Source organism: Melopsittacus undulatus (genome assembly GCF_012275295.1).
Source record: "Melopsittacus undulatus isolate bMelUnd1 chromosome W unlocalized genomic scaffold, bMelUnd1.mat.Z SUPER_W_unloc_2, whole genome shotgun sequence".
NCBI classification, from domain to species: Eukaryota; Metazoa; Chordata; class Aves; order Psittaciformes; family Psittaculidae; genus Melopsittacus; species Melopsittacus undulatus.
In genome coordinates, this window is record NW_022993944.1 from 2,873,312 (window position 1) to 2,899,712 (window position 26,401).

At 44.7% G+C, this 26,401-nt stretch overlaps 1 protein-coding gene across 3 annotated transcripts in view; it reads right to left on the reverse strand.

Annotated features, from left to right (window-relative positions):
- LOC117438226 (nuclear transport factor 2) overlaps positions 1-26,401 on the reverse strand; it is a 37,516-nt gene that overhangs the window by 8,344 nt on the left and 2,771 nt on the right. For 2 of the 3 annotated variants that reach the window (XM_034073724.1, XM_034073725.1), the window contains exons 2-4: positions 8,598-8,722; positions 5,123-5,194; positions 1,270-1,368 (exon numbers count right to left, since the gene is read on the reverse strand). In XM_034073724.1, the coding sequence (XP_033929615.1) occupies positions 1,270-1,368; positions 5,123-5,194; positions 8,598-8,696 (270 nt within the window). In that variant the 5' untranslated portion in view covers positions 8,697-8,722. Of the gene's footprint in view, positions 1-1,269; positions 1,369-5,122; positions 5,195-8,597; positions 9,029-26,401 lie in introns of those variants that run through there. The other variant, XM_034073726.1, reaches the window with a different exon arrangement.

Below are 26,401 nucleotides of genomic sequence, written 5' to 3' on the forward strand. Positions count from 1 at the left end.
GTCAGGTGTCGTGTCTCTGCTTCCTCCCGGCTTCCCCTCCTCCCTGGCAGAGCACTGAGGCTCAGAAAGTCCTTGGACAGACCAAACATTTGAGCAGTAACTATAAGCATAGGTGCTATCAGCACCGTTCCCAGCCCAAAAGTCAAAACACAGCACTGCACCAGCTACCAAGGAGGAGAAAAAAATGTCTGCTACTGCTGAAACCAGGACAAGGTGCCATTCAGTTCTGACAGGAAAAGGAAGCCTGAACAGCTACTTTAGAGTTACTTGAACACAGTTTCTTTTAAAGACTGGATGGCTTTAGAGTTCTGACTTGTCTGCATGGCTGGACCAAGCCCTGACAAAACTAACTCTGGTAATTTTAACTATTGCTATGTAATTTCACATTTTGTAAATAAACACTGCCTACTGTGAGCAAGTTCTGCCTTTAGCTGACTTTTCATACAGGATATTCTTTGCAGATTACAGGACAATTTATTTCATAAGTAGTCCTATCAATTTACAACTCTGTGACCCCGGTATAAGATACAACACATCCTCAAAACAACAGGACTGGGTCAGCTTACACAGTTCAGCTGTGTAACTGAACAACAACAACTTAAACAGCAATGTAATCATACTACAGCCTGAAAAATAATCAGATTTCTTCACAAGCAGCAGCTGTTTAAACAATAAGTGCTTGATCTCAGAGGCCACACTCTGACTGCTGAACCAGTTTTGACCACAGAAGTACTGAACTGTATTAACACCAGGACTGTGTTCTTGTGTACTGTGATAGCAAACAAAAAAGCATGGTATTACTAACAGGTTGACAGCTAACAAAGTGTCTGCTAAGTCACAGCTTGACGCATATGTTACATCAAAGAGCACATTAAACTAGATGTGCTTATATTGCCCAAGAACACTGTAATGATGCTTTTAAATGCAACAGAAGACACCGAAATCTTACTGAATCAGGGTAAGGGAAAGACTAATGCTTCTAGAGCCCCCAGTATTTGTATGCACAGTAAAAAAATGATGGCAATTTACTTGGCAGGAACATAGGGCTGTCAAATTACAGGTGGTTTACCTAGTGCTAGTTATCTGAAGGGATAAGCAGTTTCTTGACAGTCTGGAAGAGCAGAAGAATGATGCCCCAATACAAGCTTACTGGTGTTCCTTCCACACCCGAGAGGGTATTTTAATGTTTTCAGAGATCAGATGATTTAGAATCCTAAAAATAAAACCTACAACATAAGCATTTGTTAACCTGTCATGGAAGGAGTTTACCTTAAGCTGTCCCACTACCATACTGAGTATACAGCTGTCAGGTGTAGGTTGGTGGTCTTGTGCTGTGATGCTGTGCTGTATTTTTTGGAAAGGGAGGCTCTGCAATGAAAAGAAAGCAAAATAAGGAAGTGTACAGTCATTGCATGATGGCAAAACAAAGATCAAGCAAATCCAACATTATGAAGCATTAGACTATTTTGGTAGTAGTGCATGGACAGTTGTTGAAACTCAACACTACTCAGGCTGGGTTGATCAACAGTTGTGCTTTTCAAGCACTGAGACATGAAATAACGTCACCCTATACAGTAAAGAGCACCTTTTCCTGGTCTAATTACACTGCCTGACAAGCTTCAAAACAACTCTAAGCTGAAAGTTCACATGAAGGCACAAAGCTGCTTCTATTCTTAATGGTGTTCAAAGACTGTATGAACCAGTACTGGAGTTTACCATACAAGTCCCAGTTTGCTTCTTTGTTCAAGTGGCTATGAATAGAAAGGAAACGTGTTTGATCCAGAACCAGTTTTCAAGACTGCAAATCCACCTCTCCCCTTTTGTCTTCCCTTGATACTCATATAGCCAGTGCAAGTGTGTCTGGAGTTAAGTGTACAAGGAACACACGCTGAGAAACACCAGACACTGGGTCACAATTCTTCTCTTTCAACCAAGACCACATTCATATTCCAACCATGGATGATTCTAAGCAGTATCAAATATCTAGGGGATCTCTCAGAGTCCTGTCATAAAATGATGTTTTGGCACTGTTCTATCAAAAGCTGTGTTAATGCTAGATGCTTTAGAAGCAGCAGTTCAGCACGATGGAGCTCTGAGAGACCACCAAACCAAGAGTCCATGCACTGCAGAGGACAGCAGCATGTGGTCTTTTAGACCTCAGGGTGTACTTTAATGCCCTTGCTTCATTTTCCTAGTTTGTTAACAGGCTGAAGCAGACCCAAACACATTCTTTGACAAGTTCTGCATTCCACTCTAGTGGAAGGAGCCTGAAAAACTACCTAGAAGGCCTAGAGTACAAGAATGGGAGACCAGAGTCACAGCATCAAGGATGTGAAGTACAGCTTTGGTTCTACAAGCATAAGGCACTAGGAAGAATACCTGAAGCTAAATCCTTAGATAACAGAGAACACAAACTGTGGAAGGATCAGGACCTGGGGAAGCAAAGGAAGTGTAGGAAGCAGTCCTCTAATCAGAGGGACACTATTCAAGAACACTCTAATAAAGCCTGCAGTGTTTCCTCTCGGCTGGGAGAACAATTACAACCTACAATGAACTGCAAAGTGAGCCAACTGGTTTGTAAAATAGAATAGACATTTAGGAACAAAAAATAAAATCCAGAGCAGTCTTTTCTGAACCACCAGCAGAATATTTTCCAGGGTTACCATCCCAAACTTGAACACGCAATGTGCCCACATAGGCTGGGGCATTGCACACCCTTCCTTTGAGAAAAGAGTACTATGAAGCCTGCTCTCACCTTAGCACAACTTCTTGTTGAAGAAGTCCTGCAAGAAAAGTCTCTTGAAAAGGCAGAGGGATGAAAGGGAATGAATGTGGTTGTACCCAGAACCCAGCTTTCAGTATAACAAACTGCCAATGAGAGATGAGACTGGGGAGAGAAGACTTGGCAGCTTTGGAGTCAAGAGTGCTACAAAACAGTGACAAGGAGCCAAATACAAGGCTGGGTAAGACAGTGCCTGTTTCAAGTACCTGACTGTCACATTCAGAGAAAAGTTTCCCAGTGGCTGGCTGGCCAAATAAACTACTCAGGTGATGCAGTGGGGAAAAATCCCACTGGAAAGACTAGGGTCAGCTGACAGGAGAGATCACCGAATTTTTACAATAGAGAGAGGCTACCTCAAAAGGATGGTTGCTTATGGACATCCATCTGTACTGGAGAGAAGCATTTCTAGGTATGAAGAGTACAAAAAGCAGCTAACAAGTAAGAAGCCAAACTACAACCAGGGGTTTTGTGTCATAGAATCATAGCATGGTTAGGGTTGGAAAGGATCTTAAGATCATCTAGTTCCAACCCCCTGCCATGGGCAGGGACACTTTCCACTAGACCATGTCACCCAAGACTCCATACAACCTGGCCTTGAACACTGCCAGGGATGGAGCATTCACAACTTCCTTGGGTAATCCATTCCAGTGCCTCACCACCCTCACAGTAAAGAATTTCTTCCTTAAATCTAACCTAAACTTCCCTGTTTTAGTTTGAACCTGTTACCCCTCATCCTATCACTACAGTCCCTAATGAAGAGTCCCTCCCCAGCATCCTTGTAGGCCCCCTTCAGGTAATGGAAGGCCGCTCTGAGGTCTCCATGCAGCCTTCTTTTCTCCAGACTGAACAGCCTCAACTTTCTCAGCCTGTCTTCATATGGGAGGTGTTCCAGCCCTTGATCATCCTCATGGCCTCCTCTGGACTTTCCAACAGTTCCATGTCCTTCTTATGTTGAGGACACCAGAACTGAACACTGTGGTGCAAGCGGGGTCTCACAAGAGCAGGATAAAGTGCCCTCTGACACTAAAAGTTGTCTGGGCTTTCACCACCAAAGCCATTGAATCTTCTTTGAAGTCAGGCAAGAGAAATTTTGCAAGAATAAAGTTGAGTAACTCAAACTCACTCCTGGCAATAAAACTACCTGTTCCAGCCTCCTCCTCAGTCCAGGAGGTTCATAGAACTACAGGATAATTACCTCAAATGCTCAATGGAAATCAGGCTGCTCCTGATTAGGACAGGTACTCTATTTGAAACAACTCTGAAGTCCAGCACCAATTATGTATGACAGAAAGAACAAGTGTTAATTCCCACTCTGTAGCAAGGTACAGGTGCACTAGCTATGGCCTTCTCAAAGGCAATGCAGGCACCTAAGATGCAGACCCAAGGGCAAACCTCAGCCTTCACAGTTGAAGATGTCCTCGATGAAAGCAGTGATTCCAAAACAAAGGAGCAGTAGCTGTGCAACAAGACAAGCATCCAAGTTAAAGATTTTTCTTCTCAATGTACAATAAAAATGGTGTATCAGCCTGATATACCATGCTCTGAACAGAATGTCTGAGGACCTAAAGCACGCCCTCCACATCCTGCAAGAGAAAAACTTTCTAATCTCATGACAACTTATAAGTACATCCAGTTTTATAACAGAAGCATGGATTTACTCAAAAAGATAAAACTTTTGCAAGTTTAACTAAATGAACACAGAGCTCCAGTCTCTATGAAGTAAGAAATGGTCTCCTGTCACTTGCTGAAGAGGAAATACTGGTTTCAAAGTCCTGAACCATAACTGCTCATATCTGAACAGCTGAGAAATGCTGCATTGAGAAGATGGGTTCTCCACTGTAGTACTTATTTGCAGTTTATGTATCAGAAAGCAAATGGTTCCTTGAAATAACATGTTTAGCCTGTCACAGGCAGATTCAATTAACAGGTTTGCTATTGCTACTTCCTTGGCATGCTTTCAAAAAGAAAATAAAAACAACAACAAAAAACCAACCAAAACACCTTTCATTCCTCTAGATCACAGGGTCAACTTCTGAACTATGTTTTGGGTTTGTTTGTTTCTTTGGTTTTTGTGTTTGTTTTTTTTTCAATAAAGTCAAATGCAATTACAGTCACAAACTAAGGGAGTCAGTTAACATTCTTCCAGTAGAACCCCCAATGGAACACCCCACTACATAGAATTAATCACAAGTAACATTTTTTGAAGACCAGAAGTTGGAAGCACAAGTCCCATATTTGAGATTTTTAAATTGCTGAAGCCTAACTCAAATTTTCAGAATCCATTTACTTAGAGTCTTCAGAATTGTTTCACAAAGCATTCAGGAAGGATTACAGACTTACAGAGAGTTTTTCAACAATAGCTGCTTTGCCCTGGAATTGCTGTCCTTCCCATGTAAGGCATGATGCATCAATCTGGGGGGGGGGGGGGGAGGGGAGGAAGAAAAAAAAAAAAGTCATTGGCCTACTTAGGTAACCCTTAACCCCAAACAACCCTGGTGAGAGGCTTTGTTTACTTGGCATATATCCTTAGAATCCAGCTGTTTGAAAACTACCTCCAAGAGAAATGGAAAGAAGCCACAAAGAATAACTGAAGAAGTTTGGAAGAATCAACTAGGAATTAAGTAGACTAAATTTAAATATCATGATTGTACCAGCAAAGAAAGTTCCTGCCTTTGGATCAAAGCTTGCTCTCAGAAACAAATTTAAAAGTTAACACCCCCACCCCAAAAAAAAAACCCAAACCAACAAACAAAAAAACCCCAACAAACTATGGACACAAAGTCAAGCATGTAGAAAGACAAAAATACATTAAGAAATCTGACAAAATGAGTTACACTATTAATTCTTTTTCCTCTCAGGTACTGATTTGCATATCCTACTCACACCCAGAAACACAGAATGTGCCTCTAAAGGTTTTCTAACAAACTGCCCTGCATAGCATGAAGTGACTGAGATGGTTCAGCCTACAGGCACTTCCAGGATATGAGGGAGGGTGTTCTGAGCATGCTCTTGTCTGCTGCTGTTGCACCTGACAATAAGCTTTCTGCTCAGCTTAGGACCCTCTGTTTAAACTGGAGTCACAATATCCAATTGCTGACATAGCTCTGCCTTCTCAAACCCAATATTAAACCTTGGCAGACATTTAAATTGGTTTCCACTGAGCTCAAAGTTCACCTGCTGCCATCTCCAAACAGCACCCTCACACTATACCCGGCTGCCCAAGTTCCTGCACACCCTACCATAGATGGGAGTTCCTTCTACTTTTTTGAGTTTAAATACCTCCAGGAACACAATTCCCAACTCTTTCCCACCCAGTCTTCAACTCTCACTGAAGCTGTGAATGCCTCTGCAGAAAATGGCAGATTCCTAAGAACTCCACTTGCATGCTCTCCGGCAGACTTCCCAAGGCTTGTGTTTGATCCACAACACATAAAAAAGCCACTTCTTTCAGCCACACTGTGCTGCACCTGCACAACATCACAACCACTCTGAAAAAGCTTCTGGTCCTCCACATATCAGGAGGAGCTATACAGTGCGGCAAGAGCCAAAAGAGCAAAGAAGGGGACCAGAGGCAACAGCATGAAGCATTTCAGGGTCACAGATGCAACCAAAAGTAGTATGAAGAGCCCCTGAATACAGCCTCAAACTCTTGAGTTTGGACATGCTCCTTTTATGAGAAGACAGACTTGGACTGTGTAACCCGAGGTCACATAGCAAATCACCTAGCTGACACCACTTGCATGTTACATGACATCAACCCCTGACACTCATAACTTGAGAAGCCAGGCCAGGGAATGAGGCCATCCTCTCAAGCATTCAAATCACTGCCTTCAAGTATGGAAAGCCACAAAAGCAGAGGAGACCCAGAACCTGCCTTACTGAATTGACTTTAGCAATCAGCCAGTGAGCACCAAGTGGTGCAGAACCCTCCTGATGCTTCAAAGAGCAGCAGAGAACAAAGATTAAGTTGGTGAGGAAATCTATTCTTCCTGAAACACTCAGCACCTGAAACAATCAGTACCGAATTAGTGTCCACCTGACTCTCTGCTACAGGTTACCTCCACAGCCACTTGCTGTATTGAGAATCTGGGAGCAACTGCTTAAAAAATAAAATTTTTCATCTACAGATGAAAAAAATGGCATAAAAATAACAAGATATTATAGTAGCCACACACCCAAAACAGAGGAAAGAAGTAGCTGCAGCATTTTCCTGGCAAACAACTGCAGGTGGGTAACTGTAAAACAAGTTGTCAAGTAATTCACAGAAAAAGTGACTGGCCCACATCCCTACCTGGAACAGGTGAAAAAAGCTCAACTGACTTGGATTACACCACTAAAGTAGAAAACTGAACCTTTAGGTGAAGTAGATAAAGAAATGCAAAAGAAATCCAAGAGCTCTCTGCTGCATTCCCACATGCTATAAAATTTGTTTGCTCCCACAGGGTCTATGAAGGCAAAAAGCTCATCTGTAAAAGCACATTTCTGCAGAACCTCCTCTAATTGAGACAAGTTGTGACCCTGGTGCATTTTAGCCACACAGAACAGGCTCACGTCCTCTGTAGTTCAAGAACTCCACAAAACAATACATATTGGTGACCTGTAGCAGTTCTGTCTACATTTGCCTAGGTCTCTCCAATGAATGATAAAAGGCAGAAAGATCCTAAGGGTATTAAAAAGCCAGGAGTTCACTGTGTGAAAGGCCAGACCAAACTTCCAGGAAATTAAATTAGCCCCTAGTTATCACCAGTCTTCTGAGGACTGAATGTGTTTTGGTAATAACATGACAGAATTTAATAAGTGCCTTCCTGTTTACAGCTGTGGATTGAACACAGGCTACTTGTTTTTTCTTGCTTTACAGGCTCCCTGTACACAGCTTCTTAGCCAAAATAAGGCAGCAATCAGAGAGCAAACACATCCAAAAGGCAAACGCTGTCAGTGCTGGTGGATACTGCTAAGATATAAGGAGGGGGATCAGATGCAGAACTGTTCGTGCAACAGTTCCAATCCTCAAGAGCTTGGTGAAGCTTCAGACATCTCATCCAGCAGATAAAAAACAGGTCAGAAAAACAGGATATGCTGCTAAGAGACTTGTAAGATTTGAGTGCCTTGCTGAAACACCTCAGGCACCCAGCAGTATTCCTCAACACCAGTAATTAACTCCATAGGCAGAGCACTTCACATGCTCTGAAAGAATCTTCACCCAAAACTCAGCTGATGCTCCTTGGGCTTATTACAATCTTTCATTTTGGAAGCCAAGTCTACTTTGTCTCAAATAAGGAGCAAAAATAAAACTTTTTTTTAAGAAATTCAAACTGAATTTAGATTTATTTAACAAATTCTAAATATTTAAACTAGATCCAAATTTTTAGATCTATTTTAATGTTCAGAGGATTAACACAGCATAAGAGCTGAGAAACACCAGCAAGAACTGCTAAACAGATTAGGACTTAAATCACATCAAAAGGGACCCAAGCATATCTACATGTGTGTGTTAATGGCAAACTAAGGGTAGAATATTTGCTTTTACAGGGAATTTCACAGGATTACCATCAGCCCCCTCCACTATAAACCACTGTCTACAGCCAATCAAGGCTTTTATATAAGTCTGTCTATAAGGCAAACAAAGCTCAAAACAGAAGTGAAATGTAAAAGAAATGCAATAAATAAAAGTTGAGTAAGTGTGACTGCACTGACTAATACCCTGGAATCAGGATATAAGCCACCATCCTACCCTGTGTATTCCCACCCATCAAAATTGGGGAAACCTAGACAGGTAATGGGACAGAGCCCCAGCCCCCTTTGTGTAGATACTTACATATATTGCTCCTAACTGAGTCCTGTCTGCATCAAAAAGCTGGTAATAATGTTGTACGAAGCTGGACCCAATCTGCTCCCAGATAGGCTTGTCTCCCATTCTGAATCCTCACCTAAAGCCTGTGGCTGAAAAAAAAAGGGGGGGAGGAAAAAAAAACAACCAAAAAACCACAACAAAAACCAAAACAAAAAAAGCCACAAACCACACACAAACAAAAACACAAACCATTGTCAGAAATAATCATAACACTTGGCTTGTTTGGCACCAATAAACACAGGTCCCCTCAGAGGAAAAGAATTTTTCTTTGGAGAAACTGGGACAAAATTCACCTCTATACTGAAACAAGGGGAACACAAAATCACAAAATGGAATATATAAACCTTTAGAATTAGTTTTAAGCAATGTTAAGTTCAATGGCTTTGTAACAGTAGCAGTGGAAAATTACTGAGGTGCATAATACATAGAAAAAAATAGAGTACAGCTAGAGAACATACTGGCACAAGATAAATCGTTATAGTTGATGTAGTTTTAAGAAAAACAGTCTAGAAGAACAGGACACAGGGATAAGGAGTATCTGGGAATAGCAGGTGTCCAGGATAGGCTACGGGGAAACTAACTGATAAGTAGGAGGATAGGAGGGTTATTATGTCTCTGGTGCTAACGAACCAATTAAACTGGTACAAGCATCTACTGCGCGTGCTTCAAAGGCTGCCAGAAGTGATGAAGATTGTTGGAAGAAGTAAACGACCCTCAGAGACCAACACCACAATTCTGTATGCATGCGGGGAGCTTTCCGGGAAGTGATGTAATCCTTACGTAGTCTCATGAATATGTACGTGTGCCCATGGACTATATAAGGATGGCTTGTGTAGCAATAGAGAGACACACGTTAGGAGGAATTATCCCCCGTGTCTCCCAGCACCGCAATAAAGAATACCTGCTTGTCAGCTTGAAAACTTTGTTGGCAAGTTTGTTCCTGGAGTTTTCTCCAAATCAATACTCTAGATTTTAGTACGTAAAAACCTAGAATACCAATTAGTTAAATTCCTTATTATTTGGATATTTCTAGAGTTACTTCAGTATGAAGTTGCAGGCTTATACCATAGATTTAAACTAACAATAGTGTGTATATTTAAACTAACATAGTGAAATACAGTAAATTGTTCTAACCTGCTGTTGTGGTTTAAGCACAGTTAGTAACTCAGAACCAGACGGCCACTGGCTCACTCCCCTGCTCTTCACACCACCACCCCACACCCCTCCCTCAGAAGGATGGGGAGAAGAACTGAAAGAACGTAACTCCAGGGGCTGAGATAAGAACGGTCCAGTAACTAAAGTGTAACACAATACTACTACTGCTACCACCAATAATAAGGAAAATAACAAAGGGAGAGAATACAATTGCTCACCACCCACCAATCCATACCCAGCCCACCCTGAACAGCCAACTGGGCCTTCCAGGTATAACATTACTTAGCAACAACTAAAACATCAGTGTGTTATCAGCATTGTTCTCAGACTAAAGTTGAAAACACAACACTGCACCAGCTACTAAAAAGGAGAAATATACCTGCTACAGCTGAACCCAGAATATAAAGAAACTCTCTAAGACTCAATGTGGAGTTCTAGAAAGCAGCATTTGGCACACATGCGAATCATTTTGCAAAGGTAAGCACACCCATTGTTTTCAGTTGTTGCTGAGTAATGCTTACTCCAATCAAGGACTTTTCAGTCTCATGCTCTGCCAGTGAGGAGGTGCACGGGAAGCAGGGAAGAAGCAGAGACAGGACACCTGACCCAAAGTAGCCAAAGAGGTGTTCCATACCACAGCACATCACACCCAGTGTAGAAACTAGGGAGAGTTACCCAGAAGGCAGAGATTGCTGCTTGGGTCAAGATGGGTATCGGTTGGCAAGTGCTAAGCAATTCTGTTGTCCAGCACTTGTGGTTATCCTTTTCCTCTTTTAGTTTTATATTCTCTCCCCTTGTTATTTCCCTTACCATTATTATTATTGGTGGTAGCAGTAGTTGATCTGTATTATACCTTAGTTACTGGACTGTTGTTATTTCAATATATGGGAGTTACATTCTTTCAATTCTCCTCCCCATCCCTCCAGGAGCTAGCAGGGAAGAAGGTGGACAGTGAGTAAGCAGCTGCTCAGTTCTGAGTTACCACCTGGGCTTAAACAATGACACTCCAACCAACTTTTACAGTAACAATTTGGCACCCAAACAGGAACCCTCTGCCGTGTTCCCCACAGATCTGGGGAGTCTCTGTGACCTTCATGCTGGCTTTGGGGGAGTTCCCCTGAAAGGAACCACAGCTTCCCAGACCAACTCGGGACCTCAGTAAGACCATGAACTTATTTCTTCAAAAAGGCATTCTTTCTGGTCCCTTTCCACAGCAGTCACAGGGGACACCCTGCATGGTAGGTAGTCTGGTTCTGGTTGTCCGACTCTGGTATCTGGGTGTGGTCAGGATCATGGGTACCACTGCCTCCAAAGGGAGAGTCCTGAAAAGGTCCCGGCTGGATTGTATTTTACAACACTCTGCAATCTGGGTGGAAGTCCAAATCACTGCCTTGGAGGGGGGGGGGGGGGGGGGGGGGGGGAGGGGGGAGGGGGGTGTTGGGGGTGTTGAAGAAATCCCCATGGGGTTGCATTTTTCAACACTGGAAACAAAGTGGTGGACCCCCAGGTGGCACAGTCACCTGGGAGACTTTGGCAAAATACTGTAACCAGTGGTGGCCATTATACAAACTGGAATTTGGGGAAAAGTGGCCTATGAATGGCACAATTAATTATAATACTTTGATACACTTGATGTTATTCTTGAGACAAGAAAGAAACTGGGATGAAGTAGCCTATGTTGAAATGTTTTTCATTTTGAGAAATCATCTGGAATGGCAAAAGGATTGTGGTTTTAATCTTTCACCCCAGGACCCGTGTCCTGGGTTCAGCAGTAGCAGTCATTTTTTCTCCTTCTTGGTAGCTGGTGCAGCGCTGTATTTTGACTTTTCAGCCTGGGAACGGTGCTGATAGCACGTATGTTTTGAGTTACTGCTCAAATGTTTACTGTGATCAAGGACTTTGTGAGTCTCATGCTCTGCCAGGGAGAAGGGGAGGCCGGGAGGAAGCAGAGACAGGACACCTGATCCAAACTAGCCAAAGAGGTATTCCATACCACAGCATGTCATGCCTGGGGAGGTAACTGGGAGTTTGCCGGAAGGGCTTGGTCTTGTGCTCTTCTGGGTCGGGCTCATTTCAGCGGGTGGTATCATATTCTCTCCCCTTGTTTATTTCCTCTATCATTATTTTTATTGGTGGTAGCAGCAGTGATTTGTGTTATACCTTAGTTACTGGACTGCTCTTATCGCACCCTGTGGGAGTTATATTCTTTCGATTCTCCTCCCCATCCCTCTGGGAGCAGGGGGGTGAGAAAAAGTGTGGTTAGGTTTTAAACCACGACAACCCGTTAGTATTGTCCTTGGAGAAAGACAGTAAAATTTGCTTAAACACTGTTGCTCTTTGTGCAGCATAGGACAGTTATGCACTAAACATTTGAAGAATGCAGAGAAGGATTTGGATTTGATGGTAGCCCCCAGAGAAGGGGTATTGTGAATAATGGGGCCGAAGGTGCAGACAATGAGAATCAAGCACAAGCACAGACACAGGAAAGTAGAGATGTTAGAGGGGGCTGAAGGATTTTGCCCTATAGCAAGGCAAACTAGAGGAAAGGGGAAACTATGATCGTGACTTTAAAACAAGCTGTGTCCAGTCACAATAAAGATTCCCTTTACCATTATAGATCTGAATATTTGGAAACAAGTGGCTGGTAATTATGCATCATGTTTGTGAGAGTGTTGACAGGAATATCATTATTCATACGGCTTGGACCACAGCAGAACAACAAATAATGGCAGGCACATTGACAGGTACAGTGAATCTTCACATGCCTACCACCGATCCTAACTGGGACCCTAATCAGGACCAGGACAGGCAGGCTTTGAAACAATATCAGAGGTGGATTTCATTCAGTATTAGGAATGCGGTCCCCAAGGCAGTGAACTGGTTTAAGCTACATGAAATAATGCAATATATAAATGAATCACCCTCTGGATTCATGGAGAGATTAAAAGAGGTGTTTTATAAGTGCACTACTATTGATCCTGAATCAGAGGAAGGAAGGAAGGAGAGAATTAGGTCATTTAATAAAAGGTCAATCCATGGAAGGTACAAAAGCTTAAGTGGGAAGACCAATACAATTTGGGGAAAATAATGAATGTGGCCTGAGAGACTTATCACAATCAGACCACCATTGCTCTTGTGCAAGTTCCCTGAAACAGTTCAAATGATGGTGGGAAGGGGTTCGAGTCCACAATTATTTATACTGTTGGTTGATATAATACAATATTGTGTATTGTGGGTTATAGCATGACAAGTGCAAGGTCCTACACCTGAGTCGGAGCAATCCCAGGCACAGCTACAGGTTAGGCAAAGAAGAGATTCAGAGCAGCCCTGCAGAGAAGGACTAGGGGGTGTTGGTTGATGAGAAAATGAACATGAGCTGGCAGTGTTCGCTCGCAGCCCAGAAAGCCAACCATATCCTGGGCTGCATCAAAAGAAGCGTGACCAGCAGGTCGAAGGAGGTGATCCTGCCCCTCTACTCTGCTCTTGTGAGACCTCACTTGGAGTATTGTGTACAGATCTGGTGCCCTCAACATAAAAAGGACATGGAACTGTCAGAGCAAGTCCAGAGGAGGGCCACAAGGATGCTCAGGGGCTGGAGCACCTCCTGTATGAAGAGAGGCTGAGAAATTTGGAGCTGTTCAGCCTGGAGAAGGCTGCATGGAGACCTCATAGCAGCCTTCCATTAGTGAAGGGGGCCTATATAAGGATGCTGGGGAAGGACTCTTCATTAGGGACTGTAGTGGTAGGACAAGGGGTAATAGGTTCGAACTGAAACAGAGGAAGTTGAGATACAAGGAAGAAGTTCTTTACTGTGAGGGTGGTGAGGCACTGGAATGGGTTGCCCAAAGAAGTTGTGAATGCTCCATCCCTGGCAGTGTTCAAGGCCAGGTTGGATAGAGCCTTTGGTGATACAGTTTAGTGGGAGGTGTCCCTGCCCATGGCAGGGGGGTTGGAACTAGATGATATTAAGGTCCTTTCCAACCCTAACTATTCTATGATAAGATAAAAATTTCTTGTAGAAACAAAAGCTACTTATTCTAAGTACTTGTAAAAGGCAAGTAAGCAAGCAAGAAAACAGCTTCAGGCATTGGTGCCACAGGTTGGATAGGAACACAGACTTTCTTACAACCTTTAAAATTGCCAAACAGATGTTGACAGATGTTCAGATTTTGTTACATGCCTGTGTGCCCCATGCTACTATTGGATAGAGATATACTGGGTAAATTACATGCGTAAATTACATTTAAAAAAGAATAAACAAACAAAAAAACAAAAAATTCAGATGCATGTTCCTCATGAAAAGGCTGTGGAGGCCCAAGTTTTTATGTTACAGAAACCAGCATAATTATTGTCCTGGTTTGAGCAGTACCAGTCATTTTTCTCCTTGGTAGCTGGTGCAGTGCTGTGTTTTGACTTTTGGGCTGGGAACGGTTGCTGATTGCAAGTATGTTTTGAGTTACTGCTCAGGTGTTTGGTTTGTTCAAGGGCTTTTCTGAGCTCATGCTCTGCCAGGGAGAAGGGGAGGCTGGGAGGAAGGAGAGACAGGACACCTGACCCAGGCTAGCCAAAGAGGTATTCCATACCATAGCACGTGATGCCCAGGATGTAACTGGGGAGGACCCAGAAGAGCTGGAGCTCTGGGGGGATGGAGGAGGTGCTCGGTCGGGCAGGGTGGGGTGAGTTATGGGTCGGTGGCTGGTGAGATGTTGTATTCTCTTCACTTGTTATTGGCTTTATCATTATTGTTTGTAATAGTAATAGCAGTAATGATTTGTGTTATACCTTAGCTATTAAACTGTGCTCATCTCAACCCCTGGGGACTACATTGTTTGGATTCTCCTTCCTAACTCTCTGGGAGTCGGGAGAGCAAAGGGGGGGGAGTGAGTGAACGAGCTGTGTGTGGACTTCGTTTAAACCATGACAAATGGCTAAGTATATAGCCACTGCTGGCAAGTATCGGGTGCGCTCACCTTTGCAAAATGATTTGCGTATGCGCCCCGTGCTCCAATAAAGAATGCTGCTTTCTAGAACTCCACATAGAGCCTTGGGGAGTTTCTTCAACCAACATTTACAGTAACAAAGTCACAACTCACATACAGAAGTGGAGAATGAAAATAAAACTGATCAATTGCTACCACCTTATATTAACATACTTCAACAATTCTACCAAAAGAAGAAGCTGGCAAGCACTTGCTATTTCAACTTCATCTCATTTACTGTAAACAACCAGCATGTTAATATTGACTACTGCAAGTGCCTTGTACAAACCGATTTATGTGTTCAGCTCCTCAGTATTTCACCATCCCCAGGCAACTTTAAAGAAGAATATTCTCTCAATGATACACAATAGGAGTTAATTCACTAGCTCTTTGCTTAACACACTTAGTTCCCTCTTCTATGCTGTCACTAAAGGTGAAGTACATTTGGCATTTGTCTTTGAGTCTGTAGCAATTTCAAGCTACAAACCATGAGTTTTCACAGTGCTGAGAACCTGCAAGTCCCAGGGAAGGTACTGGAAGCTCAGGGGCATCCTGCACTTCCAAACAAGAGTCCCTCTAAAAACAGAGGGATTAGACATACAGCATGTGCAAAAGTCCAGGCAGACCCAGTCTAGAAATGATCATGCAAGATCAGTACAAATGACTGCTTTAACATACCAATGAGCTTTTCAAGACAGCAAATTAATTTTCTTTATCCTGTTTTCTCTAAAAGAGTGAAGAAATGGGCTAAAATTCAAAACACAACAGCACTGCACTCAATACCCATGACATTATATTTTAAGATCTGAGCTTACTTCAAACTCTATTATAGTTCCTAACATCAAGCTCTGACAGCCACTAGACCCTCTTTGCAATCCCTGACCAGGAACCCTTGAGCTACAGATCTGTGTTGTACAGCAAGTGTGCAAAAGGGTGAAATTCTGGTTTAAGATGCAAGACATGACATCTATTTTGGCCTCCTTTAGATATCAACTACTTACACACCTGTAAGTGGTTCTGGAATTGTCAAATTATTAAAAGAAGCAAACCAATATATCAAGTATCACCAGACCTAGCTTTCTGTGCAGAGAAGAAAGCTCTTTTCATGTTTTAGGCCTTTGGCTGTTGGAGCATTATTCACACAAATGGGAACTGAAATGGTTCAAACCCTAGGCCAGAAGTTTTAAGGTTACAAAAATTTGGCCAGACTTACAGAAGAGCAAATATCTTATTAGATCAATGGTGTAACAGGAGGTAGCATACAAGTTTTCAGAGTGGTAAATTCAACTACCAAAGTAAAATACAAACCAAGAAATGCTAGAGCTTGGATCCCCAGAACTACTTGTGGAAGAAAATGGCTGGAATCTATGGAACAGAGAACGTGACAGCACAGAGACCTGGGAAAGTGGTCGTCGCTGTTCAGAAAGGGATGCTCTGCAGCCTGTGAAAGAGGAGAGGCTCAGCAGGAGGAGCTTTGATGGGACAGCACACCCCAAAAGCATGCTGTGAGTTTTGACCTTTAACTAATGCTGGCTGAATGTTAGCTCTCAAGTACACCTCAGAAACTTAATTTTATTTAAGTATGAGGTTAAAGATAAGCTAAACATACCTATTCCATTTTTAAATTGGATGGACAGGGCAACCTGGGCTAATGGAATGTGTCCCTGCCCATGACAGGGGACTGGAAATGGATGAGCAAAAAACCAAAACTATAGTTTTATTGAATATTCCACCTTAATTCCTCATGGAAGAGTAAAAAGCTTCCTTAAGCTAATTAACTTTATTTCCTTTATCACTTTCTCATAGGTTAAGCTATAGCAGTCATTTTTCAAATGGGGCCCTGAGCAACAACAAGACTGAGCAAATTAAACGAAAGTTAGTTCATGCAGTAGCCCTTGGACCACTCTGGACAAGGCCAGATGTGAAAAGTGTACTCCACACCGCAGCTGAGGAGAATGGTCTTACCTGGAGTCTCTGGCAGAAAGCTCCAGGGGACACTCGAGGTCGACCCCTCAGCTTTTGGAGTCGGGGATACAGAGGATCCAAGGCAGGTTATACTCAAACTGAGAAAGATACTAACAGTTTATGAAGGGGTTCGAGCTGCTTCAGAAGTGATGGGCACTGAAGTACAGCTCCTCCTGGCACCCTAGTTGCCTATGCTGGGCTGGATATTCAAAGGCAGGGTCTCCCTCTACAGATCATGCAACTGATGCTACATGGATTAAGTGAGCCACACTAATTGCACAACTAGCTAGAACAGGAAATCCCAGTAATACAGGAATTCTAGAACTCATCATGGACAAGACAGAGGGCAAAGATTTGGAATGTCACTGGAGGAAGAGGTCATGCATGCTGAAGAGGCCCCACCATATAATAAACTGTCAGAAAATGAAAAGCAATATGCCTTGTTTACTGATGGGTCCTGTACAAATATGGGGAGGCCTGGCAGATTGACTATATTGTACTCCCACCAACCCGCCAAAGCAAGTGCTGTGTGCATACCATGGTGGAAGCAACCACCGGATGGCTGGAAACATATGTGGTGACGTACGCCACTGCCCAGAACATTATCCTGGGCCTTAAGAAACAAATCTTATGGCAACACGGCATCCCAAAGAGAACTGAGTCAGACAACAGGACTCATTTTCAGAACAACCTTATAGACACTTGGGCCAAAGAACCTGGCTTTGAGTGGGTATATCACATCCCCTACCATGCACGAGCCTCTGGGAAAATCAAACGGTACAAGCTGTTAAAAAACTATACTGATGAGCAGTGGTTAGTGGGACTTTCAAGCATTGGGATACACATTTACCAAAAGTCACCTGATTGATCAACACCAGAGGATCTGCCAACAAGGCTGGCCCACCCAGTCAGAACTTTTACATACTGTAGAAGGGGATACAGTTCTTGTAGTGCACATAAAGAATTTCCTGGGGAAGACAGTCTAGGTGACTCCTGCTTCAGGTAAAGGCAAACCCACTCATGGGTTTTGCTCAGGCACCTCGACAGACTTTGTGGGTAATGCGGGAAGATGGGGAGGTCCGACGTGTAATCTCAAGGGGATTTGACTTCAGGGGAACACAGCTAATTAACTCATTTGTATGCTGTTGCCTGCTATGTAGCACTTTTATAGCCCACCAACTAGATGTCTTCAGGTCACCAGTAACTGACCCCAACTTCCCTCCGACCATCATCCCATCAAAGAATGAACTTAGACGAAATCAGACTGGCTCAGCAGTGACCAGATGAGTTCCGCGGTGTCATCAGCAGGCAACAATCCAACACTGCACAGTCTCTCCGGCTCTGAAAGACTGTTACAAGAGACGGAACACAACATTATGGACTAGATGAATTCATCAGCTATATAGGGAGCAGGGGTAGGAAGAAGAGGAGAGTAAGCAAACAACTGCATGGTTCTCAGCTTAAACCACAACACACTTCTAAGCTACCTCATCACATCCTCTTCAGAACATCACAGTCCATTTGATTAACAGCTTCTATGCATAAGCACAGTAACAAAGCTGAGCTAACATCAGAGTCTAACACTTTAATTAACATTACTCAATTTCCCAGAATCTTCTCATATTAAAGCATTTATACCCGCCTCAAATATCATAGAATCACAGAACAGTTAGGGTTGGAAAGGACCTTAACATCATCTAGTTCCAACCCCCCTGCCATGGGCAGGGACACCTCACACTAAACCATATCACCCAAGGCTTCATGCAACCTGGTCTTTAACACTGACAGGGATGAAGCATTCACAACCTCCCTGGGCAACCCATTCCAGTACCTCACCACCCTTACAGTAAAGAATTTCTTCCTTGTATCCAATCTAAACCTCTGCTGTTTAATTTTCAACCCGATCCCCCTTGTCCTACCACTACAGTCCCTAATGAACAGTCCCTCACCAGCATCCCTGTAGGCCCCCTTCAGATACTGGAAGGCTGCTATGAGGTCTCCATGCAGCCTTCTTTTCTCCAGGCTGAACAGCCCCAACTTTCTCAGCCTGTCTTGATATGGGAGGTGCTCCAGTCCCAGTCCAGGCCATGCTTCTTTTGATACAGCCCAGAATACTGTTGGCCTTCTGGGCTGTGAGTGCACACTGCTGGCTCATGTTCATTTTCTCATTGACTAACACCCCCAAGTCCTTCTCCGCAGGGCTGCCCTGGATTTTATTTTTGCCCAACCTGAAGCTGTCCCTGGGATTGCTCCAACCCAGGTGTAGGACCTTGCACTTGACATGGTTAAACTTAATGAGGTTGGCATCAGCCCACCACACAAGCATGTCAAGGTTCCTCTGAATGGCATTCCTTCCCTCCAGCATATCTACCAAGCCACACAGCTTGGTGTCATCAGCAAACTTGCTGAGGGCACTCTCAATCCCATTGTCCATGTCACTGACAAAGATGTTAAACAAGACCGGTCCCAACACTGATCCCTGAGGGACACCACTCGTTACTGGTCTCCAACCGAACACTGAACCATTGAAAACAACTGTTTGAGTGTGACCATCCAGCCAGTTCTTTATCCACCGAGTGGTCCATCTATCAAAGTGATGTCTCTCCAATTTAGAGACAAGGATGTCGTGGGACAGTGTCGAAGGCTTTGCACAAGTCCAGGTAGATGATGTCAACTGCTCCACCCCTGTCCATCAACTTTGTACCACCATCATAGAAGGCCACCAAATTTGTCAGGCAGGATTTCCCCCTAGTGAAGCCATGCTGGCTGTCACCAAGCACCTTGTTGTTTTTCATGTGCCCTAGCATGCCTTCCAGGAGAATCTGCTCCCAGATTTTGCCAGGCACAGAGGTGAGGCTGACTGGTCTGTAATTCCCCGGGTCATCCATTTTCCCCTTCTTGAAAATGGGGCTTATATTTCCCTTTTTCCAGTCATCAGGAACTTCACCTGACTGCCATGATTTATCAAATATGATGGACAGTGGCTTAGCAACTTCATTCGCCAGCTCCTTCAGGACCCGCAGATAGATTTCATCAGGTCCCAAGGACTTGTGTACATTCAGGTTCTTTAAGATGGTCTTGAACCAGATCCTCATGTACGGTGGGCCCAAAGTCTAGGTTTTCACAGTCCCTGCGTCCTCCTTCCAAGACTTGGGTGGTCTAGTCAGAATCCTTGCCAGTGAAAATCGAGGCAAAAAGCCATTCAGAATCTCAGCCTTCTCTAAATCCTATGTAGCCAGTTCTCCTGAAAGCCTCCAAAGGAGGGCTAAATTGACCCTAGTCTGTTCTTAAGCCACTACATACCTATAGAATCCCTTCCTGTTATCTTTAACATTCTCAGCCAGGTGTAACTCTAACTGGGCCTTAGCTTTCCTAACCCAGTCCCTAACTTCCTGGACAACATCCCTGTATTCATCCCAGGCCACCTGTCCTTGCTTCTACCTTTTATAAGCCTCTATTTTCCTGTGAATTTTTCTCAGCAGCTCCTTATCCATCCAAGGGGGTCTCCTGGCCCTCCTGCTGCACTTCCTTCTAGTTGGAATGCAACACTCCCGAGCTTGTAGCAGGTGATCCTTGAATATTAACCAAGAGTCTTGGGCCCCCCTGCCCTCTAGGGCTATATCCCATGGAACCTTGCTAAGCAGGTTCCTGAAGAGGCCAAAGTCTGCTCTCTTGAAGTCCTGGGCAATGAGCTTGCTGCACGCTCTTCTCACTGCCTTGAGGACCTCGAATTCAACCAGCTCATGATCACTGCATCCAAGACTTCCCTGGAGAGTCACATTTCCAACGAGCCCTTCCCTGTTGGTGAGCACGAGGTCAAGCAGGGCACCTCTCCTCACTGGCTCCTCTATGGCTTGCAGAAGGAAGTTGTCTTCCACACAATCAAGAAAGCTCCTGGATTGCTTGTGCCGGGCCGTACCGTCCCTCCAACAGATGTCAGGGTGTTTGAAGTTCCCCATGAGAACAAGGGCCTTGTGAGCGTGAGGCTTTTCCTATTTGTCTGTAGAGTTCTTCATCCACAGGATCCTCTTGATCAGGCGGTCTGTAACAGACCCCTACAATAATGTCTCCCATCACTGATTTCCCCTTAACTCTGACCCACAAACTTTCTGTTAACTGATCACTTGTCCCCAGACAGAGTTCCATACACTCCAGCCTATCCCTAACATAAAGGGCAACTCCCCCTCCCCTCCTACAGTGCCATTTTTTTCTAAAAAGCCTGTAACCTTCCATTCCAACACTCCAGTCAAAGGAGCCATCCCACCATGTTTCTGTGATGCCTATTATATCATAGGCCTGTAGATGTGCCCACATCTCTAATTCCTCTTGTTTATTCCCCATGCTACGGGCATTTGTATAGAAGCATCTGAGCTGAGCTCCAAACGAAGCCAGCTCATTGGCTGGAGCAGCTAGGATATCACTACATTGCTCAGAGTATTTATTATAGGTGCTGACAACTGACTGGGTGTGTTGGGATGGAATGATGCTCCCCTCCCCCAACACAACTAGTTTAAAGCATCCTTGACAAGTCTGGCAAGCCTCCCAGCAAAGCCACTCTTCCCTTTCTTTATCAGAGCAGTTCCACCAGACCCCAGTAGGCCTGGCCTACAAACTTGGGTCCCGTGTTCAAGACACCCAAACCCAAACCCTTGACTATGACACCACCCTTTTAACCATTTATTAACCTGTCCAATCTTCCTTGCCTTTGGAAGGTCCTCCCCTGTGTCTTGGAGAATTGTTGAAAAGACTATCTGAGCTGCAGAACCCCTGACCACCTCTCCCAAAGCTCTGTAGCCCTTCTTTATACTCCTCAGGCTACTACTATCTATATCCATAGCACCCACATGTATCACTAGAAGTGGGTAATAGCCCGTGGGACTTACTAGAGCAGGCAGCCTCTCCGCTACATCCCTGATCCGTGCCCCAGGTAGGCAACACACCTCCCTTGCGACCGGGTCAGGCCAACAGATGAGCGCTTCTGTCCCTTTCAAGGCAGAGTCCCCTACTACTACGACCCGCCGCTTTTTCCTGCCGGCACCAGTAGAGACCTTCTGTACCAGTGCACCAGACGACTGTTTCTGATGCAAGTGCATTTCCTCATCAACCCCCTGCAGGACAGCAAAGCGGTTCTGGGTGGGTACAGCAGATTTAGGAGGAAGCCCCTTGCTTTTAATTGCTCTCTTCCTCCTTTTGGTGTTTTTTTTTTTTGTTACTAATTCCCAGCTTCCCTTGTTAACAGCCTCCTTCTTTCCTCCATGAGTTAGAGGGGAAGCTTGAGGCCCCTGTGCTGTTTGGGCCTGGAGCAAGCAGTCCAGCTTCCTCTTAGCTTCCCTGACATCTTGCAGCTTACTGACAGCATCCCGCAGGTAAGCCACCTGCTGGAGGAGGACCTCCATCAGGGAGCAGCGAACACAGCCCTGCCCATTCTGCACCTTTCCCTCACAAGACCAGTGCAGGCACTCTCCACACTCTGAGCTCTGCACCGCAGCCTCCCTTCTTACCAGCTCTGTCTGGGTGCCTACGCTGGCCACCACCGGGGCAGCTAAGGCAGAGCTCCCAGACCAGAGCCAGGTCATACTGCGAGTGCTCACCATCCCGCTCGCCTGCCCATGCAAACTGCCACAACCCGCTCTGTTTGCCCGCTCAGGTCGCCATGCTCCCTGGGTAGGTTTTTAACCACTCACAGCTGGTGCCACTCCTCCTGGCTCCGCCCCCATTGAGTCACCTCCTCGCGGGAGCTGAGCTGCAGCTCCTGAGCAAGTCCTGTCCAGGACTTGAGGCTCCCTCCTCGGTGGGTCTTGTGGCTCTGAGGTGAGGCTCCCGGACGCTGATCTCCCCCTGCTCCACTCTGGTGTTGCAGGCGTCCTGTCTCAAACTACTCACCTCAGCAAATATCACAGCAGTCAGTGCTCAAGCTAAAAACCCAACCCAGTGCACAAAAACTGCAGCTGCCAGCAACCATTTCTTCAACGGGTACACACTGATACTGCAGAACTAGGATTGCCGTTCCACAGGGGACTGTTCCACAGTGACATCTAAATCACATTTTCTAATACCTTTGCCAGGCCACACGCTGACATCCTCAAGGGTAAACTCCAGCCCTCCACTTATCTCTGACCACGCCTTCCTACAAATCTCACCCTACAAGATACCATGGTATCCCCAATATCTTCATCCCATGCCCATCCCTTGATCTGGCACTGCCACTGCTGCACAACACCTTGACGTACACAGCATCTCTGCACGCACAGCAAAGCTCTCACGGCCAGCATCCCGCAGCACAAGAGAGGGAATTCACACCCTACACCATGCAGAACTTCCCCTTTTCCTAACACACCAGGCTTTCCTACACACAGTTACAGATTCTCAACATCATCTGGTTTCCACAGCCCCACAATCCCAGCAGCCCTGCCCACAGAGTCCATATTGCCCAGTGCTTCTGCTGCTACTTAACCTTGCCAAATCAAAGGTGACGCTACACCCCAAAGCCTCTCTCCCGACTTCTTCCTAAGTTCCCCCAGCTTGTCCTGTGCCACCAGCCATACTAGTCCAGGAGGGAGACAACTGCCTTAATTAAGCTCCCCCTCATCTGCTTTGACACATGGCAGATGGCACCAATACCATGGGAAGCTGCATGATGCAGAGAGCAGTAGTGTCAAGAAGGAAGATGCATCAAGGTATGAAACAGCAGAAGACTAGAAGAGAATGAAGCCTTCACAATGGGCCATGAGTGACCCTGAATTAGACCAGGGCCTCAGGCAGCAGGTATTCTGTCCACAGAATCTTTACCATGGCTTAACCCAGTTTAGGAGTTCTTATCTACACTCATCCCTCCCCCTTCTCTGCCATAACTCTGGATATGAGAGAAGAGCACAAACACACCAAGACTGCCTGTAACTCCTAAAGGGGAACACAGTCCTTCTAAGACCCATTTCTGCAAGAGGTCTGGATGAAACCTCTTCCCATTGCCTCCTTCACAAACAAGGAACCACCGAACAACCTGGAGAAATTCTCTATCAGCACACTGCAGCAAAGTCAACCCTTCTGTTAAAGTTACATCAGAGCTACACAGAGGTGTAACATAAGGAAAAGCCACTTTTTCACCTGGCCAAGTAGAAAGAGTTGGCTGCCAACAGATGGCTTTCCCTGGAACACATAAGCACCAGCAACATCTGGAGCATGTGAGATATCAGCACATCTCTGCAATATGGAGAAAGACCCAATAATTGTTTCTATCAGCAGTTATGTTTGCTGCATTATCAGACCTGGACACATGCAAGCTTTAAAGTCCCGGAGTCATTGAGTCATTAGGGTTGGAAAGGACCTGAAGATATGACTACACTTATTCCATAAGTAATCACAACATTAATAAATCACACTCCCTGGATATTCAAGCTGGCCCTATATACCACTGCACCAAAGTTAAACCCTCTTAAGATTGAATTCAAGCTATTTTCTGGAAAGTTTGAAAGTCAGCACCAATACCGCCCTTAAATTGGTGTTGTTGGCCCAGGGGTACATGTGAATCCATAGCAAACACAGTTTAGACCATCAGTTGCTGCAACCTTCACTACTGATTAACAAGAGTAAATAGGGACAATGAAAGAGCTCTCAAGGTGTTTCAGTTCCTGTTACTCATCCAATTTCTACCAGGTATTTTTGATCACTTAGATGAAAAAGAACAAGCAGACTTTAGACTGCAATAAAAAAATGAAAAAGCAAAATGGCAAACATGTTTTAGACTATTTTTCCTTCACTAATTTCTATTGCCACTAAAATTGAATAGGTGCATCTCCTGCACACACTTGTAGAAACACAATGGGACAAGCATCACAGAACCACTTAATACAGTCTTTAATAGTCACACCAGCATCTTCAGAGTACTCAGTCCCCTGAGCTGGATGACAGATGGGGAACTGATTGAAGTCCCCATAATCCAAGAAGAAATGGTTAGTGACTTCCTGCTCCACTTAGACGTACACAAGTCTATGGGGCCAGATGGGTTCCACCCAAGAGTGAAGGAGCTGACAGAGGATCTTGCCAAACTTCCCTCCATCATCTATCAGCAGTCCTGGTGTAGCAGGCAAGTCCCAGAGGACTGGAGGTTGGCCAATATGACAACTCTCTACAAAAAGGGCAGGATCAACCCCCTGTACTGGGCACTGGTGAGGACACACACTGAATCCCATGTACAGTTCTGGGTCCCTCACAAGAGACATTGAGGTTCTGGAGTGGGGCCAGAGAAGGGCAACAGAGCTGGTGCAGGGCCTGGAACACAAGTGTGTTGAGGAACAGCTGAGGCACCTGGGGTTGCTTAGTCCAGAGAAGAGAAGGCTCAGGGGGACCTTATTGCTCTCTACAACTGCCTGACAGGAGGATGGAGCAGGAGGGGTCAGTCTCTTCTCCCAAGGAAGAGACAGGACAAGAGGAAAGAGACTCAAGCTGCACCAGGGGAGGTTTAGATGGAGATTAGGAACAATTCCTTCCCCAAAGGGTGCTCAGGCATTGGAACAGGCTGCCCAGGGCAGTGGTGGAGTCACCATCCCTGAAAGCATTCACAAACCATGTAGATGAGACCCTTAGTGATGTGGTTTAGTGGTGGCCTTGGCAGTGCTGGGGAATGGACTTGATCTTAAAGGTCTTTTCCAACCTGGTTGATTCTATAATTCAGACAGTCTATTCAACTACACCCACAATCACCTGATCACAGGTCACCTTCCTTTAGCAAAGGCACATACACTCAACAGAAGAAAACATGCAAATTATCACCGAATAATTCAGGTTATAAGGTACCTTCTCCAGTTCAAAGCAGGGTCAGCTAAGAGATCAGACAAGATTGACCATGCCTTTATCCACACCTTGATCCCAAAAACCTCTTGATGATGGAGACTACATAACCTCTGTGGGCAATCTTTTCCAATGCTTGACTGTCCTCATGCAGTGGGCAGCTCTCCCACATCCCTCCTGTTCCAGTTGATGCCCCTTGTCTCCTATCCCTCCACCCAGCACCCCTCCAAAAAGCCTGCCTCCATTCTCCTGATAATGGCTGACAGGTATCAGAGGCTATTACCTAAGCACCACTCAAGCCTTCTCTTCCACAGGCTAAGCAAGCCCAAGACCAGGCATCAGGTACATTAACATAGGGATGATAGAATACTACAACTTACTCAGGGACATCTACCTTAAATACACTGCACTTTTCTGATAAATGCTAATTCAGTAGTCAACCTTTTCCATTTAAAAACCTCTGAAATTTCCCATTGAGAAGCAAATTCAGGCATTCAGAGACTGAAAGAAAGAAATGCTTCTCCTAGGTACCATCGCTATCATCTCCACAGCATCTGACCAATCTATGGAGGTTAATCTGAAAATCACTTCTCCAGGACCATCAGAAATTACTGATTCCAACAGAGACCTTCACCAAGTAATTGCTATGGGTTGTATTGTGCAAGAAGTTTCATTATTCTAAATATGCTTTCAGGTCTGTATATGTGAACAGTAGAAGGATGGAAAGGGAAAGAAGGGAAGAAAGAAAAGGTACAGTCTGTTTCATTTAAAAAATACAGAAAATAAATTGACTTCCCCCTTCTCTTTTTATTCCTCTATTTCAACTTCATTAAAAGAAATTAATGCAGGAATTATGCCAACCTGAAGTAGATGGGTTTTTTT